This window comes from Peromyscus eremicus, chromosome 22 (assembly GCF_949786415.1).
Source record: "Peromyscus eremicus chromosome 22, PerEre_H2_v1, whole genome shotgun sequence".
Lineage (NCBI taxonomy): Eukaryota > Metazoa > Chordata > Mammalia > Rodentia > Cricetidae > Peromyscus > Peromyscus eremicus.
This window is the reverse complement of record NC_081437.1, coordinates 23,489,500-23,507,031: the sequence shown is the minus strand read 5'-3', so window position 1 is coordinate 23,507,031 and position 17,532 is coordinate 23,489,500. Positions and strand designations below refer to the sequence as shown.

Below are 17,532 nucleotides of genomic sequence, written 5' to 3'. Positions count from 1 at the left end.
ATAATCCAATTCCATCTAAATGCTCAGTCCAGTGTGAAGGGGAAGTAAGGACATTTTCAGACGTGTAAAGGGGTCACAAAAACACTTAGCTCCCGGTAACTCTTCATCAGAAAGCTAATAAAGGATGTCTCCCACCAAAGCAAGGGGAGCAAAGGGAGAATTCCGCGATCCCAGGGAGACGTGGGATCTGAAAGGATCGGGAAGGGCTGGTATCTAGGATGCTGACATGTTCTGTGTTCAAAGGGCAACCCTCTCCCAACGAAAGCCATTGTAAGGCGCCGAGAACAACTTCCCTAAGAAAATGAAACGTACAGAAAATCCTCCCTTTTGAATGCTCTTGGAGATTTAGACAATTGGTAGAGTCTTGATGATGAGTTAATGATATGTACAAAGAAAACCAAGCAAAAACAATTATTATAACCAGAAAAAAATATGCAGAAAAGAAAACTCTCCACATTTTATTTCTCAGCTCAGCTCCGAATAGGGTAAACGGCCATCGTGACAGAAACCCCTGCTAATGGTTTGGGTACGGTTGTCCCTCTTCTCTGCTCACCGAAGGAGTTTAATCCCTGAAGCTTTATGTTAATGGTATTGAGGAGGTCCGACACCAATCCTAGGGCAGTGCCCAGAAGTGAGGCTTTGGGGAAGTGATTAGGTCAGATAAAATCATTCGGGTGGGGCCCTGGTGAGGGAATTCTAGCAGCTTTAAAAGGAGAGGGAGAGAGACCACACAGACAGAGACATCCATGTGCTCCTGCTGTGGTGTGTCACAGCCAAGGGGAGGTCCGTCTTTGCAGCCTGCAGCTTCCAGAACTGAACTAAATAAACTTCTTGAACTCCCAGTGAAGTAGCCCTGCTGCAAGTATTTTATTAAAGATAACAAACAACAACAACAACAAAAACCTGACTATGCAACACCAAATGTTCCTTTACTTAAAACGATCTGATCACTATCCTGGGAAGTCATGGGAAGAGGGATGACGCATGGGATCTCATGGGGGAGGGCAGAGAACTAAGCACCTACCCCCAGGAGAGTCGAAGGTTGAGATTTCAGAAGAGTCATCCAATATTCTCTTTAGAGATCCGGGCAGTGGGGAGCAGGGAGAGGCTGCAGATGGTGTAAGCCTTTCCCCCACCCCTTCCCCTGAAGACCACTCTATCTCCTCTCAGGTTTTGCTACCATCATCCCAGGTGGACCCAAAGACGCTAGGGCAGGAAACCAGAAACCCGAGTCACGCCATGCCACACTCACGGTGTTTACAGAAAGCAAGATCATTATTTACAGGAAGAGAAACATTGAGCTAATTGACTTTTAAAGACATCAAATACAGCAGACAAACAGAGCATAAAACCCCACGTGGAAAAGGGGCACAGCGTCCCATCCAGTAGGCGTCTTTGTCCACAGGCTTTTCCGGTTATCTCTGCTACCCGGAACCTTCTCGTGCCCTGCTCTCTAAGCCACCAACCAGCCTACTTTTTCCATGATGAAACCCCAATTAAGAACACAAAACTTCATTCTTCTCAGACCATCCAAGTCCCCTAACCGAGTTATACCAATCCCTAAAGTTCTCTGTCGTCCCCCCACCCCAGCCCCTCTCCACCCACCTCCCCCACCTTCCACCTTCTCCAAGCCTGTCCCGGGAAAGATTCTGGGTAGTGTGAGTCACAAGGCTCCCATCCCTGGGCTGCAAGGTTCTTCCGCTTGCCCAAGATTGGGAAGGGGCAGAAGGCGACAAACGGGAGTCTGGGTTTAAGTCCAGCCCGAGGCCAGGGACATGGTGGTTGACCATCTATGACGAAGGACGAAAGATAAAGACAAATAGCGAGGCAATGACAGCAGCAGCAGCAGCAACAACAAAAACCAAGGTTCTTGCTTCTGGGGTGTGTGTGTGTGTGTGTGTGTGTGTGTGTGTGTGTGTGTGTGTGTGTGTGTTAATTAATTGATTTTTGCTATATTGCTGTTGTTGTTTTGAGCCAGAGTCTCATGTAATCCAGGCTGGTCTTGAGCTCCTGATCCCCCTGCTTCTAGCTCCCAAGGGCTGGGATTAGAGCATACACTATCAGGTCTGGCTAACATGAACATATTTTAAAAGTGAATTGGTGGTGATTATGGGTGACATTTTTTTTAAAATGTCCTTACTTGGAAAAAATTAGAGGTTGGTGTCTCTAGTCCCTGCTGAAAATAAACTTCAGTTTTGGAAGAAAACGTCTGGGATACACTGTGGAGGATGATCCCGTAGAGAATAAGAACCACCCCAGAGACAGAACTACAGACTCCGAGGAGGCATCTAGTCCAGGCTCCCTTTGGTACGAAGTATATGCCAGAATACCCCCTGCCAAGGGCCTCCTGGCATGCCCTGCTTGGCTCCTTTTGGTGGTGGGGAGCTCATTCCCTGTGCAGCCTGGACTATTAGAAGGTATTTCCTTGTACTGTTGAAAATGTACAAAGTCCGTGGGCAGCTATTCTCCTGCCCACACTTTCTCATTCTTTGACCTCTCCGTACTTGTATTTCAAACCCATCTGGGTGCTGGGTCCCCACCCACCTCTGCATCTGAGGGCTACGACTGCCTCCTAGGCGGAATCATGAAGCATTTGTTGAATGACTACAAAACTCCTTACTCAGTAGCCAGCTTCTCCTCCTAGGTCCCTGGGCCTCATCTCGGAAGCAGCCTTACCCCCAGAGCCCATCCTGTTCCAGACAGAGAGAAGATGTGCCCTCACTGCATAATGACAGCTCAGATCACTATTCCGCCAGGACCCAAATGACATATGAGGAAGTCTGAGTGTTGTGATTTGTCAGCCCAACACCGCCTCCCACAAACCATGGACAAATTTTAATTCAAACCTCAGAGTGACTGGGGAGGCCTTTCCTTGTGTACCTCTGGGCCTGGTCAGGCTGCCCTGGGGAAGGGCGGGGCCTCTTCCTAACAGAGGAAGTCTCAAGCCACTGTCCCTAAGGAACTGAGAGATGGTGGCAGGGTGGGGGTGGGGGGTGGGGGGGTGGGGGGGTAAGTGCTGAGAGCTGCAGACTTCTGGGAGCCAGGGGCCTCCAAGTCACCTCACCACTCCTCCCAATTTACATAGGAGGAATCTGAAGACTCACCCCAAGAGCAGAGTGTGCTGATGCACATGCACACACCTGTCTGTCTGTCTGTCTGTCCTGGGAATATGGAGTGTAGGCTTCAGCCTCGTGAAGTAGAGAAAGCCAGAGGGAGATGGGCGTGTTCCTCCCATAGGTGTGTCCCGCCTTTGATAGTGTGAAATGGCGTAGTCATCTACAAGCTTCGTACTCAAGGACTGCATGCATTCCAAAACCCAAACGGAAACAAACCAACAAACCAAACCAAACAACAAACAAACAAACAAAACTCATACTGTTTCAGGAAAGGTGAGGGTTTTGTGAGGGACTTCATTCAAAGCTATCATTGGTTGCACATGGCTCATCAGGCTGCAGGCTGGATATGCCTGAGGGGGTTCCCGGCTTGGGGAGGTTGGCAACATTGCTGGATGGATGGATGGATGGGTGGATGGGTGGGTGGGTGGATGGGTGGATGGATGGGTGGATGGATGGGTGGATGGGTGGATGGGTGGGTGGGTGGATGGGTGGATGGATGGGTGGATGAATGGGTGGGTGGATGGGTGGATGGGTGGATGAATGGGTGGGTGGATGGGTGGATGAATGGGTGGGTGGATGGGTGGATGAATGGGTGGGTGGATGGGTGGATGGGTGGATGGGTGGATGGGTGGGTGGATGGGTGGATGGGTGGTGGGTGGATGGGTGGATGGGTGGGTGGGTGGATGGACGGATGAGGAATTAATGGAAGAGCTGGAATCAGAGTATTCTTCTCATTAAACACATGGGAATGGACAAAGGCAGGCTAGGGAACAGTCCCCAGGCTCCCCACATCTCTCCTCCTGGCTTCTCACAAGAGAACCTAAGGAAACTCTCAGTCCCTCTATAAGAGACCTAGTCTCCTGACATGGCGTGAGCAAAAGACAGAAAGGGCAGAAGAAGGCTGGGTAGAGGTCTGAAGGAGCCCTTGGTTTCCTCAAGGCCCCTGGTGGTCCTGTGTGGGATCCCCCCACCTTTCTACTCACCCCAGTTGGGGTATAAAGGACACAGAAGGAATAAGATGGTACAAGGGTCTCTGGGGTCAGGGAGGGGTGGAGTAAATGGTGAACCCCAAAGAGTGGATCACAAGATGAGGCTCAGAAGGGACCTACGGGCCTGGGAACAGGAGGCCTGTGAACGGGGCCTATGAGAGCTCCCAGCTGGGCCACCACCTTCCAACGGGGAAACCTGGCTGGGTTGTCCTCACCTGAGAGAGGGCAATGGTCAGTACATCTGTCTGACCAGGTCTGGTGGGGGGTGGAGGGAAGATAGATATGTGTGAGAAGTACTTGAAGGCCCCTCTGCCTGGAAATGCCAGAGCCCCTGGGAATGACGGTGTCAGCTGAGACTCTTTAACACTCAACATGGAAGGCCCCCTCTGCCCTTACCGTACCTTCAGCCCCTCCCCATCCTGGACTCACCCTCAGAGCAGGAAGGGAGCTGACCTGCTCCATGGTCAGTGTGGCCTCCTTATAGTGCTTGCCTGAGGGGCAGAGCTTCAGGAAGGTGTCGTGGATACTGAGGAGAAAGAAGAGAGGCATGGTGGCCACGTGGGAACGAAAGGGGGCCGTGGAGTCCCCTGCTCATCTGTGTAGGGATGTCTTAGTGAAAAAAAGGGGGACTAAGTGTGGACTGACCCAGAACAGGAAACATCCCCCATCCTCCCACGTTCCACGTGGGAGTATAACCATGAACGGGGAGCGAGGAGAGGAAGGGGCTTGTGCTATGCTCTGTCACACGGACCACACTCCACAGTGTTCACTCTCGACTATCAGAGCTGGCAGGAACTTCTGTCGCGGCTCCGTCCAGTCCCGCAGGTAGAGGTGGAGACATCCAGGTCCCCTCCTGGACATCCAGATGCCCTCATCCTCAGCATGTAGAAAAGAGGTCACTTGGTGAACACAGGAGCCAGGTTCAAAAATCCATGTCCTGGCAGCTGGTAAACCTGACAGCCAAGCTGGACAGCCGGCTGCGGACGGTCCCCGCAGACTGACAACCGGAACGGTCTACCTCTCTCCTTTATCATGGCCCTCTCCATCTGTAGGCAGCCGGGGAACTTTGTAAAGGACAGACAGGGCCTGGTGCGGCTGTATGGCCGCTGAGCAGACAGTCATAAGGAACCCTGCCCCAGGCCAACAGAAGATGCTCTCTCCACCTCTGTTCCTGTCTCCCCATCCTGGACTGCAGGCTCGGGCCACTAGCAGGCTCTTGGGACCACAAGGCCAGTGAGTGTGGCAGCCCGTGGAGGAGAAGGTAGGCAGCAGGCTGGGCAGAGCTGTGTGGTCCTGGGCAACTTACTTAATGCTTCTGAGTCTTGGCTTCATCGTTTGAATAAAGAGCCATCAATACCTCTCCCGAGGCTGCAAGTTCAATGTAAGTGAAAGGAAGTGCATGCGTGCGTGCGTGCGTGCGTGCGTGCGTGCGTGTGTGTGTGCGTGTTAAGGTGTAAATACGGTTTAAAATATGTCTTTTATATCCAGATAGACCTAACTCCCCAGCTCCTCTCTGGGTTCTCCTCCGGTGCATCTGGCACACGCTTCCTGCTGGCTGTCGTATGTGTAACTCCGGCTAAATTAAGATGGAGGGAGTCCTCTCACCTCACTCAGACTTTCTTTCCAGCCTCGTTTTTAGTTATTATTATTATTGCATCTTTATTATGTGTGCGCACGCGCGCGCGCGCACACACACACACACACACACACACACACACACACACACACTCGCACACACCACTGTATGCATGTGGAGGTCAGCAGACGACTTTCAGAAGCTAGTTTTTCCTTCTCCCAGGTGTGTCCAGTTATCGAACTCAGGTCTCCAGGCTTGGTAGGAAGTACTTCTTGCTACGTCACCTCACCAGCCCTTCAGCCTCCTTTCTGATCCCCTTAATCCTTCAAACTTAGCCTTCTCTCCCCCACTCCTTCTCTAGTCTGCTTTTCTCTTGCATCAAACCCCTCATCTCAGCCATGTGCAGGAGCTAGCCACCTAATTCACATTCTGGAGTAAATAACTCACAGTCCCTCCACTGACATTCCCAGATAAACTCAGATGAATTTGAGTCAGTGGGGATTTAGGGACACGTGACTTAGTAAGGAATTCAGGGGTGATTCTGTGACCAGAGAATCGGGGGTAGAGGAGGAGGCCGTGGCAGTGCCCAACAACAGAGAACGTAGAGCCATCTTGGGCTCCCTTTTTAGCCACTCATTCCGTCACGGCTCACTGACTAGGAAAGCATCCTGTACGTCTCAGCCATGGACAAGTGGAGGAAAAAAAAAATAAACCCAAACTCTGTTTGTCCACCATGCTGCCTAGTTCTGCACTCTGAGAGGCTGGTCTCCACCCATTGCCACCGGCTCCCTGGCCTTCAACCTTCCAAAGGGCTTGGGCCCAGGGGAAGCCCCAGCAGGAAGTTGGAGGCCATGAGAGAACCATTAGGGTTCCTCCCCTCTGACCTCACAACCTCAGCGCTGCTCTTAGCCGAGTTTATCCTTCAGCTTGGGCAGCTCCAACCAGCACCTGGACGCCTCAAGCCCTGGGCAGGGATGGTTGGTGTTTAGACATCTCCCACAGCCTCCGCAGAGTTTCTCCATCCTCCATCACCTCCCAGGAGTGGAGCTGAGGATGCTGTCTTTGTCCTCCTGGGATGCCAACTAATGAGGCAGACGAACCCATGTGAATCCCTTTCCTTCCCTACTGAATGTGTGACCAGAGACCAGAGACATGGGTTCTATTCCTGCTCGTCCAGTGGGAGGCAGGCCCTTTCCAGGCAGGCTCTGTGCTGATTTGGGAAGGCCTGGCAAATGGGAGGTGGACCAGGGCTTGGAGATGCACGGAGAGGGCCACGACACTGCCAATCTAGTAAGGGACCCTTGAACTGTCCCCAGAGGCTCTGTGTTAAGTATAAGAGGGAGCCAAAAAAAGCAGGGTATGGAGGAGGTTAGGAGAGAATTCTAAAAGGTGTTGGGATGGGAGAAGGATCATCTCAGGTCAACAGGAAGAAAGAAAAGCTGTTCCTATTGGAGGTTCCCTGCTGATCTCTAAGGGGTAAGGGTGGTCACAGGTGCATTATGTCACTGTCATTGTCAGAATTGCTGCAAACCTACTTCCTTTCTTCCTTCTTTCCTTCCTTCCTTCTTCCTTCCTTCTTCCTTCCTTCTTCCTTCCTTCCTTCCTTCCTTCCTTCCTCCCTCCCTCCCTTTCTTCCTTCTTTCCTTCCTTCCTTCCTTCTTCCTTCCTTCTTCCTTCCTTCCTTCCTTCCTTCCTTCCTTCCTTCCTCCCTCCCTCCCTTCCTTCCTTCCTTTCTTCTTTCTTTCTTTCTTTTTTCAAACAGGTCTCACTCTGTAGCCCTGGTTAACCTGGAACTCACTTCATAGATCAAGTCAGCCTTGAACTCATAGAGAACTGCCTGCCTCTGCCTCCAGAGTGTTGGAATTAAGGATGTGCACCACCATGTCCAGACCAAAGACAGACTTTCACTAGGTGTGTGTTGGTGTGTGTGTGTGCTAAGAATACATGTACTTGTGCCTACTGAGTCCAGATGTGGCTGTCCACTGCCTTATTCTATCACCATTCATCTTATTTTGGGGGGCAGGATCTCTCACTGCACCCAGATCTCACCAATTCAGTTAGCCGGTTGGCCAGGGAGCTGCAGGAATTCTGTCTCTCTCTTTCCACCTCCAAGTCAAAAGCAGTGCTCAGCATTTTCACATGCATCCTAGGGATTGAATTCCAGGTCTCATGCTTGTGTGGCGAGCATGTCACCAACTGGGACATCATCCCAGCTCTTCACTAGGTTTAAGCCCTCCTGGAAGCACATGGTTGTGGTGTGTACCTAGAGTGACTGTTCCTCTGTCCACCCCATAGGGAGGACCCAGCAAGGCAGAGACCACTCCTCTACAGAGGAGAAAACAGGAGGTGGATGACTTGCCCAAAGTCATGTGGGTGTGGATGTTAAAGTGTGAGTCGCAGACACCAGGGCTCTCTCCCAGAAGCACAGAGAAGGGAGGCTGGGAAGGCCCTGCGGTTGTCACGACCTCTCTTCTGACCACATACTGTGTTCTGGGCATACTCAGACATGTCACCTCCTAGCGTCTTCCCAATAGTGCCTGTGGGAGAGATGTAAGTGACCACTTTTGTGGATGGGTAAACTGAGGCTTGAGGAGTTTACCTAGTATGTCCAGGGTCATGCCACTGGGAAGAAACAGGAGTAGATGACTGAACCCTGAAATGGATTATTTGAGTTGTGCTATCTCCCCTTGAAGGGTCCACTCTACCCCCCACTCCCAGGTGAAAGACCCTGTGTACCTAATCCCCGTTGAACGGAGCCCTGCCCAGACTCCATGCCTTCCCAGACGGCCACAAGGACCAGCTGTCCACAGATGAATCACGGCTGCATCTCGGCTGCCACAGAATGTTCTCCTCCTCCAAATATGGATCAGCCAGCTCGAAATGGAGCTCTGAATTAATCACTAATGGACTCAAAAGTCAAAGCCATTTGAGAAACTCACACGTTCAGCCTGCCAACAGCCAGGCAGCCTGGGTGGGGCTCGCTTCCACGCTTGGCTCCCAGAGGAGAGAAAGGCTCAGAATCTACTTTGCTGGGAGGTACCTCTCCAAGTGACCTTGGATCTGCCTCTCCCCTCCCTCCTCCTCCCCTCCCCTCCGCTCCCATCCCCGCCCCCTTTCTTACAGCCTCAGTTTCTCATGAGGAATGAGTGTCATGGTGACTCCCCTGCTTGGATCCCCCTAGTCAGGCATCTGTGACTCTGAAAGTCTGTACCCCTCTCTGCCATCCTACCATAGCTGCCTCTGAGACTTTTTAGTTCAGTGGGTCTCAAACGGGGTTCTGTTAAACCCTGTAGGGAATCTGTAAATGGGTCTGTACTCTACTAGGCCCTGGGGTTCTTATTCAAACCCAGAACAACGTGCAGCTTCTACAAGCTTCTGGGTGCCCCTCCCAGACCTGTAAGACCTAGATCAGAGATTTAATGTAAGCCCCTGGTCTCTGACTGGGCTCAGGGGCCCAAACATGCAGATTTTTACTTCCAAGCTGTGTGACCCTGGGAGAATCACTGTGTTTCTCTGGGCCAATTTCCTGCTTTGCAGAGGGGAAGTAATAGCATGGTAGCCAACAGCTGTGTGTGCTCAGCCCTGAGCTGGGTGTACATGGCTCACACAATGACATGTCGTCTCCTTGGCCTACGATGGCTTTGAGAGGTTGGGGGCCGAATCCCCTGACATTGTTTCACAGTATGTAAACTGAGGCCCAGTCACATAGCTGGAAAGCGGCAGAGCCTCTGAGATGCTAGGGAGAAAGAATGGCTCCCTAAGGGGCTTGGCAGAGCATTTGCCTGGCATGTGTGATACCCTATGATCAGTCCTCAACATGGACGGAAGAAGGAAGGAAGGAAGGAAGGAAGGAAGGAAGGAAGGAAGGAAGGAAGGAAGGGAGGGAGGGAGGGAGGGAGAGAGGGAGGGAGGGAGGGAGGGCGGGCCAGGCTGAGCAGGGTCTAGGAACAAATGCTTCAGTAGATCCAACCTTAACCCAGGGATTCCAGAGTGTCACGGATTCAACCAAAGTGCTCAGCCTGGGCCAGGCTGACCTGGATCCAGTCACAGTACATTTGGATCTGGTGACTTGGCCTTCGTGTGCGTACTCATGTGGATAAGAAGGTGAGACGTCTTACACAGACGTGCTCGCTGCCTTCCCACCTGGTATTGATGTTTTGGTGGTTTTTATCAGTGGATCACCACCGTTCCACTGGGCCGTCATTGAGGCCACTTAAGAAGAACTGTTCAAAAGTGACTGGGGTTTGGTCTGGTCCAACTTGACCTTAGCAGCTCATGATGACCCTTTCTCCCCAGCACACTGTGAGCCAAGAACTTTCTGAGCCCACACCGTGCATCCATATCTAAGCTGTTTCTTTCCTTTACCCATGATGTACCCCTAACTCAGACATGCTCAAGTCCCTGGGTGTCTCTGAGGAGCTAGGCTGTTTTCAGTTTGTCCTTCTGCATCTATGTGTGGAAACATCCCTCACTTCAGAAACCGGTAGCGTCTCGTCTCTCAGTCTAGTTTGCCAAAACAATACACTGCAATAGGCTAAAAACATAAGCACTACAAAGCCTACCGTCAGGATGACTTATATTCTGTACCCCCACACTTATCTACCCTGTTCTCCAGAGGCATTTTACAAACAGCTTACTGTTTCTCTTGTTTTTTTTTTTTCTTAATATTTATATAACACTTCTAAGTACTGCACTAATGTTACTACTGCCGTCAGTACCGTTTCATTATGGATATTATCTTGCGACAGGCCCCTATTAAGAAGAGGATTTATTTCCCTATGTAAGTCCCTTTCCTGATGTCCCAATTTAAAACAATTTGCCTGAATCGATATTCTGTATTTACTGTATTACTCTTATATTTTATTTATTATTCAAGCATTGCTCACAGCCGATTTCCCTTGTGTAGCGTGATTGCATTTCCTTTCTTACAACGCCTTTTGTTTTTCCCGGAGTTAACTGTTGCTTTGCTTTCTTTTTCTCAGGTTGTAGTGTACCTATCGTGAGCTCATCCGCCGAACTTCCGAGAGCGCTGTAAAGAGCTGACGGCTCCCCAGGCCTGTGCCCATCGTCCTGCTCAAGCTTTCTCCTTGTCTCCATCCTTGTAGTTAATTGTTCCATCCTTTATGGTAAAAATCCTTTCTTCCATGGGTCCTGTATCTTTCTTTGAGTTTGACGACTAATTTTAGTGCAGCAAATCCTCAAAAAGCTGTCTCTAATTTTTTTTAATTGCATGTAAAAAAAAATATTGTTACCCCGCTTACATTTCTGATCAATAGTTTATCCAGGAACTTCGTTCCAGATTGAAAATTTTCCCCTAAGAATTTTGAAGGACTTGTGTCTTCCAATGCAAGCCCCAAGCTGTTTTGATTCCATACCCACTTTTATGGAAGTTTTCTTTTCCTCCCCATTATCTCAGCGTTCTGAAATGTCATGATGGCAGGATGCTACATGTAGGCTCTTTTGTTCACTCTTGACATGTAGAGGTCCTTGGCCTTCAAGTCAGACTTCCAGCAAGGCTTTGAAGGTTGAGTGGAAGATCCTTTTGCTCTTCACTGCTTCTGGTGGCCCCAGCAGCCAACCTGGCTACAGCTCTTATCCAGATGGTGAGCTTGTCCTCCATTGCAGCGGGGCAGGACTACCAAGTGGATCACAGGGCCAGAGGTAGACTGGCCTGACACCCTCAGTTTCCCTTCCTGCTCTCACCTGACTCTGCACCATGGCTTTCCGAGCTCCCTCGGTCTTTCTGGGATTCTATTCCCTTACTCCAGGCCCTGCACATCAGCTTCTTTCAGCTGAGTCTGTTTGGAGAGCTATCTACTTGGTACTTCTCACATTTCTGTTGGCCTTCCTCATCTATGTTTTTTTCTTTTTGTGCTTATAGGTTTACTTCTTCTTCTAAAAACAAGCCTTCACTCTCCCTTTGGTAGAGGGAATGGACTTGGGTGATACTCCGTTTTCCATATTAACTGGAAGTTCCATGTCCTTTGCTTTCCTAATTTAATCTTATCGTCTTGAACATTATACTTCTAAGATTCTCCGTGAAAGTCCCAGCACTCAAGACAGCATCCCACTGGAGGGTGAATCAGCACCCGTGTTTCCTGGGCCGTCCGTCGTGATGCAGGTAGGAATACCAAGTCAAAGTCTCCCTTTCAGTTTGACCCACAGCAGTTGAGCACCTTGATCAGCTGAGGCCCTTGTCCATGTCTTCAACTGCTCCTCAGGCTGTGATACCCTTGAGCTGGGGTGTCACCTTTATGGAAGGAGCAGGACTCTCTGCAGCAGCATCCCGCCATCTTGGAGTTCCTGTCTCCTAGTGCTTGTGCATCTTGGAGGTGTGCGCAATGTGGAGATAGATGTAGAGCAGGAGTCGAGCACCACATTCTCCACTGTATCTTCATTAGGCAGGATGTCCCCTATCCAACACTGACCCACGCCTCTGCTCCAGGTAGAAGCTTCCTTGCAAGAGCTACCCAGTGAGGCATGGGTGCCTTGTGCTCTGGAATGAAGCCATCAGCCAGGGTGAGCCGGGAAGAGCTTCCAGAGAAGTTTGCGGGGCAGGTTTGAGCAGATGCAGAGCTTTCCCTAGCAACATCTGGACAGTTAAAGCTGCACATTTTCCAGGGGAAGTATTATCAGACTTGGAGGGGGAGGGGGTCACACAGGCTGTGTCTCAAGCTAGGTTTGGCCACCTGTCCTTCATAAGCCAATTAAAAGAGCCAAATTAATATCGGAAAGCAGAAAAAGTTTAACATGGCCACATTGGGAAGAGGGACAGAGGGAGCCAGAGATTCTCCAAGCCATCTTCAGCAAAGAGAGCCAAGGATGTGCACATAAAAACATCTAAGCAGTACAGGTCAAGGTGTTGTCCCATCCACAACTGATCCATCATTATCTGAGCTTCAGTCTCATTCTGGAAGGTGGGTAGAACTGTGTGAAACCTCTTTCAGGGGGACAAGTTCCCCTATGGCTGGCCCCTTTTCCTTCTCCCGGCATGAGATTCATGGGGAAATTCCCATTTCTTTGGGATCCATTGTTTGAATAATCTGATAGATTGAGAGATACAGTGTCTCATTAGAATATCTTCATTTCTGTCAGGGCTGTTACATAAGGACACGGTATTAGTTACTTTTCTGGTTGCTCTGATAGAATACCTAACAGAAATAACCTATGAGGGTTTATTTGGTTCATGGTTGAAAGGGATACAGCCCTTCATGGTAGAGAAAAGTATGGTGGCTGGGGCTGGAAGCTGGGATGCCAGGTCTGTAGCTCTGGGGACTTAGGGGCTGGGGCTGGCCTGTTAAATCCTAGTGGAACAAGAAGCAAACGGTTTGGGAGCAGAAGTTTCCATAAGCCTCAGGATCGGCTTCTACAGCCCTACATTTGTCAGCCAGGCCCCGCATCCTAAAGGTTCCATAACCTCCCAAAATAGTGCCACCAGCGGGAGATGAAGTGTTCAAACACACCAGCCTGCTGGCACATTTACATTCAAACCATAATAGCTGCCTTTGATGGGGATGGGAGCAGGCTGGAAAGAGGATGTGAGCAGGGGCCACCTGAGGACCTGGGTGGTCAGGTCAGATGGGAAGGGACCCTTAAGGATGGCTTGCTTCCAAAGGACCTCATTCGCAGGAGGTCAACAAAGAACAAAGGAAAACGGGGAAGAATCTTCAAGAAGGAAAACAAGGGTGCCCTCCATATTCCCTCTCCCCAAGTCCTCACCACCGTCATCACAACCACCCCACAGGCTAAGTCTCCACAACGGGGTCTGGTATTGAATTACAGTTCATCAAAGCAAGGGAAAGAGCCAGAGCCACTGAGGAAGGATGGGTGGTTCTATATGCTTCCTGTAAAAGTGTCGAAAGGACAACTTCAAAAAAAAAAAAAAAAAGACAAGGGAACAGAACAAAGGGGGTAAGGGGATGATTCGGGCACAAGAAGCAATGATGTGAATGGCTGAGAGATTCGCAAAGGTCTGTGCATGGACAGTTCTCTTGGGAGTCTGGATGATAAACTAACAGTGAGCAGGAGCTGAGTCAGGAGGAAGGGCCCTCAGGAGAGAACGGGGACATTCGCGTCTCACTTAGAACTTGGGTCCCATTTGAATTTTCTAGCCATATTTAAACGCCGTTTCATTTCCTCTTGTTTTAGTTTTTATGCATACATCGCTTCTTAGAAAATATCAATGGGGATTAGGTGAGTAGTAGGATACAGCTCATCTGGAGTTTTGCCATTTTTTTCTCTATGTAAAAAAGTGAGTTCACAGAGTGACTCAGTCGTGACGTGCATGTATCAAGCCCTAGCTTTGATTCCCAGTATAGAAAAAAAAAAAGTAAATAAAATAGTAATTTTAAAAGGAAAAGTAACACAGCCTCAAGATTGTCCCTGATATCCATAGCTCTTTGTCACTTGGTTACCCTATTGTGCCTGGAGAGTCTAATGTTTGTGGCCTTCAGGCTGGGTGTGGTGCTTAGGGAGGGTCAGTCCAAGAAGAGCCAGTGAGGTTAAGGGGTATGTATGTGTGTGTCCTGGGCAGTGTCTAAACAGTCTCCTCATTCCCATCTTCATTGACTTCCCCCAAGAGTGTCCTGGAAAGCTCATTTGCACACCACACAGGTTTGCACACCACACAGGCTTGCACACCACACAAATTTATTGAGCACCTGGCTCTAACCAAACATATCCACCCTGGTCATGCCACTCATGCCTTATGAAGCCATTTGTCATATCTCCATTCTGGAGGATGAGGTCTTTGGCCAAGAGCTTTCCCACGGGGTAGGGGTCCTGCTTGAGAACACATTGCTTCTTTCATTGTATCTGGCACAGAGAGGGCCCTGGAAGGAGTCTTGGGGGTGGAGGGCAAGAGGGGGAGGGGACAGGTAGCAGACTGAGTGTCCACGGCGCTTCCAAGTTCATCGAACCAGCGAATAGTCTGACTAGCTCACCCTATACCGTCTAAGCCTTTCTTCATTTTCCTCACTACCCAAGGAATCCCAGCAGCTATGAAGAATCTCTGCCTTCGGTGGGAGTAACAACATTGCAGCCCAGATTTGGTACGTGTGTCTTTCTACTCCAGGGGAATCTCACAACTTCCTGTCCATCCCAGATGCTGCCTCATGGCTGTGTGGTTCTGAGCAGGAGGTCACACCCTTGAGCCAGAAGGAAGCTGTAGCAGGAAAAGAACGCCCCCCCACACACACACACACTACCACCTCAAGAGTAGGGGAAGGAGGACCCGGGCCTCTCTACTCACCACAGAATCTCATTTCTCGTCAGGAAGGTCAGAGCCTGCAACAAATCAGAGAGATGACCTGCCACTCAATCCGGTCCCACCCTGGCCTCTGGAAGAGCGTGGAGCCTCAGGAGAGGGAGGAATTCTCTCACTGTACTGTTGAAGAAATGAAGGCACTGTAGGCCACAGGAGCAGGCCCATGGTGGTAGGCAAGGGCAAAGTGGTACCATACCCTCCTTGCCATGTCACGGGAAAAAGGCAAAGTAGCCCAGACTGGGAGAGCCAATCAGAACCAAGCAAAGCCCTGGGCTCTAGGACAAGGGGATGGGGGTGATGAGGTCAAAAGGTCCGAATCACAGGCTACAAGTGCAGCAGAGGCAAGGAACATCACTGCCAGCCCGGGACGCTCCAGAGCTTTAGGCAAGAGTTCTTCTCCTCTTTGTCCCACCTTCCCCAGGAAGCCCCTAGTTCTGTCCCAAATCTGTGACCCGACGACCCACCTGGTACTCTTCCAGATCCTCCCACTGCATCTGGTGCCTCAGACACTGCCCCATGCCAACCCAGCCTCCTTGTGCCAGCAGCAGAACTTCTGCCCCAAGGGATCAGCAGTTGGTGTGGCCCGTTGATTCAGTTACCATGGTGACCAGCATTCCACCTTCTGCCCCTTGAGTTGGCAAACAGGTTCTTTTGGTGCCTGGCTAAGAAACATCACCTCCAAAACAGCACATGGGAAGGCAGGCCAAGAAGCAGTCTTAAGACTGTTGACTCAGGGAGTCACGATGCCTGGGATGGAATCCCAGACCTGCCACGTGCTGACTGTGTGACCCGGGGCAAGCTACGCAACCTCTGTGATGCTTTGTGCCCTTACCTCTCCAAGGGGATAATAATCACAGGACTGTCGTGGGGGCTTACTGAGTTGATGCAGGTAGCGATAATTGACATGTAGAAAGTGCTCCCTAAGTGTCAGAGCCAGATCCTGAGTACTGTGCAGGGTGTGGGATACATACTGAGGTGGAGAAACATAGACCCTGACTTCAGGGGATGGCCTACAAGATACAGAAGGGTACTTGACACCATCTGACCGAGTCCCCGGAGGAACAGAAGGTGCATTCAAATTTGGACGACAGGAAGGAACCCTACACAAAGATGAGGTCAAAAGCTTCTACCAAGATGGGGCCGAAGTCAGGGCTCCTATCACAGAGCTGCTCTGGTTCTGCCCAAGGGCAAATGGACCAGACTGAGCACTCCAGCATCACTCTTTGATTTTTCTGGGGGACAGAAAGTTGGATAGAATGGGCAGACTGTGGATCAGAAAAAAAAAAAAACAAAAAAACAAAAAAAAAACAAAAAAAAAAACAGAGACGCTAAGCACTGACATTGGCGCTAAAGTTTTGGGGTCCCCCTGAAATCTTCTCCCTGCTTTCCTCCAGGGTATTCTGCATACCCACCCTCATAGGACACCTGAGAGTCCCTTCAGCCTCCAACATATCCAACCACAGACTGTCCTGGGAGGAGCCTGCGACTCTGATGTGGTGAATTCTCTGGAAACGGAACTGCACGCTGTTGCCTAGTTGACTCCACAGAAGTAGAGGCTGACAGGAAGCCTAAGCTTCGTCCCTTCACTTACTGAACAGGCACCAGCACCAGGCATGTCATTGGACCCTGGAGAGGAACAAGTCTTAGAGTTAGCAACAAGTTCTGAGAAATATCTGTCTTCCATACACACTCCCTAGGCACACGCCTGGCCCCATATACACACACCATGTACGCGCACATCCCTGGAGTTGGAAGCTGATGTCACTAGAAGTAACATTACAGGGTCATGAATATATAAAAACTGTTAAGCAAGAAGACAGGCACATTTAACTCCTTGATATTTTATCATCCATGAAGTTCAGGCTCAAAAACTGTGCAACCAAGTTACAAGAGAGACAGAGAGAGAGAAAGAGAGGGAGGGAGAGGGAGAACACCCATCATGTTTTAAGGTAAGTTCATAACTTTCTGGGCCTTGGAGTGCATGTAGCCTTTCAGCTGTAGGCCAGACTTGCCTGTTTGTAGACAGGGACGTTTAATAGCTGTTACATGTGATGACCCAAGAACCTAGACTTGGAAATGCTAAAAGCTAGATTTTGTCACTTTAAGCAAATCATAAAACTACTGTAAGCCTCAGTTCCCATCTCTAAAATGGGACATGTAAATTCCTACTTCCTAAAATCGCAAGGCTGAAAAAACATGACAAAGGTGTAGCTTCTTTGGCTGCTATCTTTTAATCAAGATGTCTGGTACAAAGTGGGTCCTCGAGACCGGGGAAACAATATTGCTTTAAAAGTTGGGCCTGGGAGGAAGCGGAGGCATCCAGCAAGCAGGCAGTTCACTAAACCCCATCCAGACTTGACTACTTCTCACTACCAGGTACATCTGCCAGAGCTGGGTCCACGCTCATGGGATTCTTGCTCCCTTACTCTGGGTTGATAAGGTTAAGGGATGCTCTGGGGGTAGGCAAGTTGTAGGTCTGGGATACCCAGGGAAGCCTGGGGAACTTTGAGATGCTACCCTTGCAGGCTGTATCCTTCTCCTCCTTCTCCAATCCAGTCTTTTTTTTTTTTTTTTTTCCAGACGTCT

At 50.0% G+C, this 17,532-nt stretch overlaps 1 protein-coding gene across 1 annotated transcript in view; it reads right to left on the bottom strand.

The window, feature by feature from the left end:
- The window catches only part of Cib4 (calcium and integrin binding family member 4), a 57,786-nt gene extending 42,239 nt beyond the window's left edge, over positions 1–15,547 (bottom strand). The window contains exons 1-3 of the mRNA XM_059248559.1: positions 15,411–15,547; positions 14,932–14,966; positions 4,535–4,631 (exon numbers count right to left, since the gene is read on the bottom strand). Coding sequence (XP_059104542.1) covers positions 4,535–4,631; positions 14,932–14,966; positions 15,411–15,464 — 186 coding nt within the window. The 5' untranslated portion in view covers positions 15,465–15,547. The remainder of the gene's footprint in view (positions 1–4,534; positions 4,632–14,931; positions 14,967–15,410) is intronic.
- Positions 15,548–17,532: the final 1,985 nt, after the last annotated feature.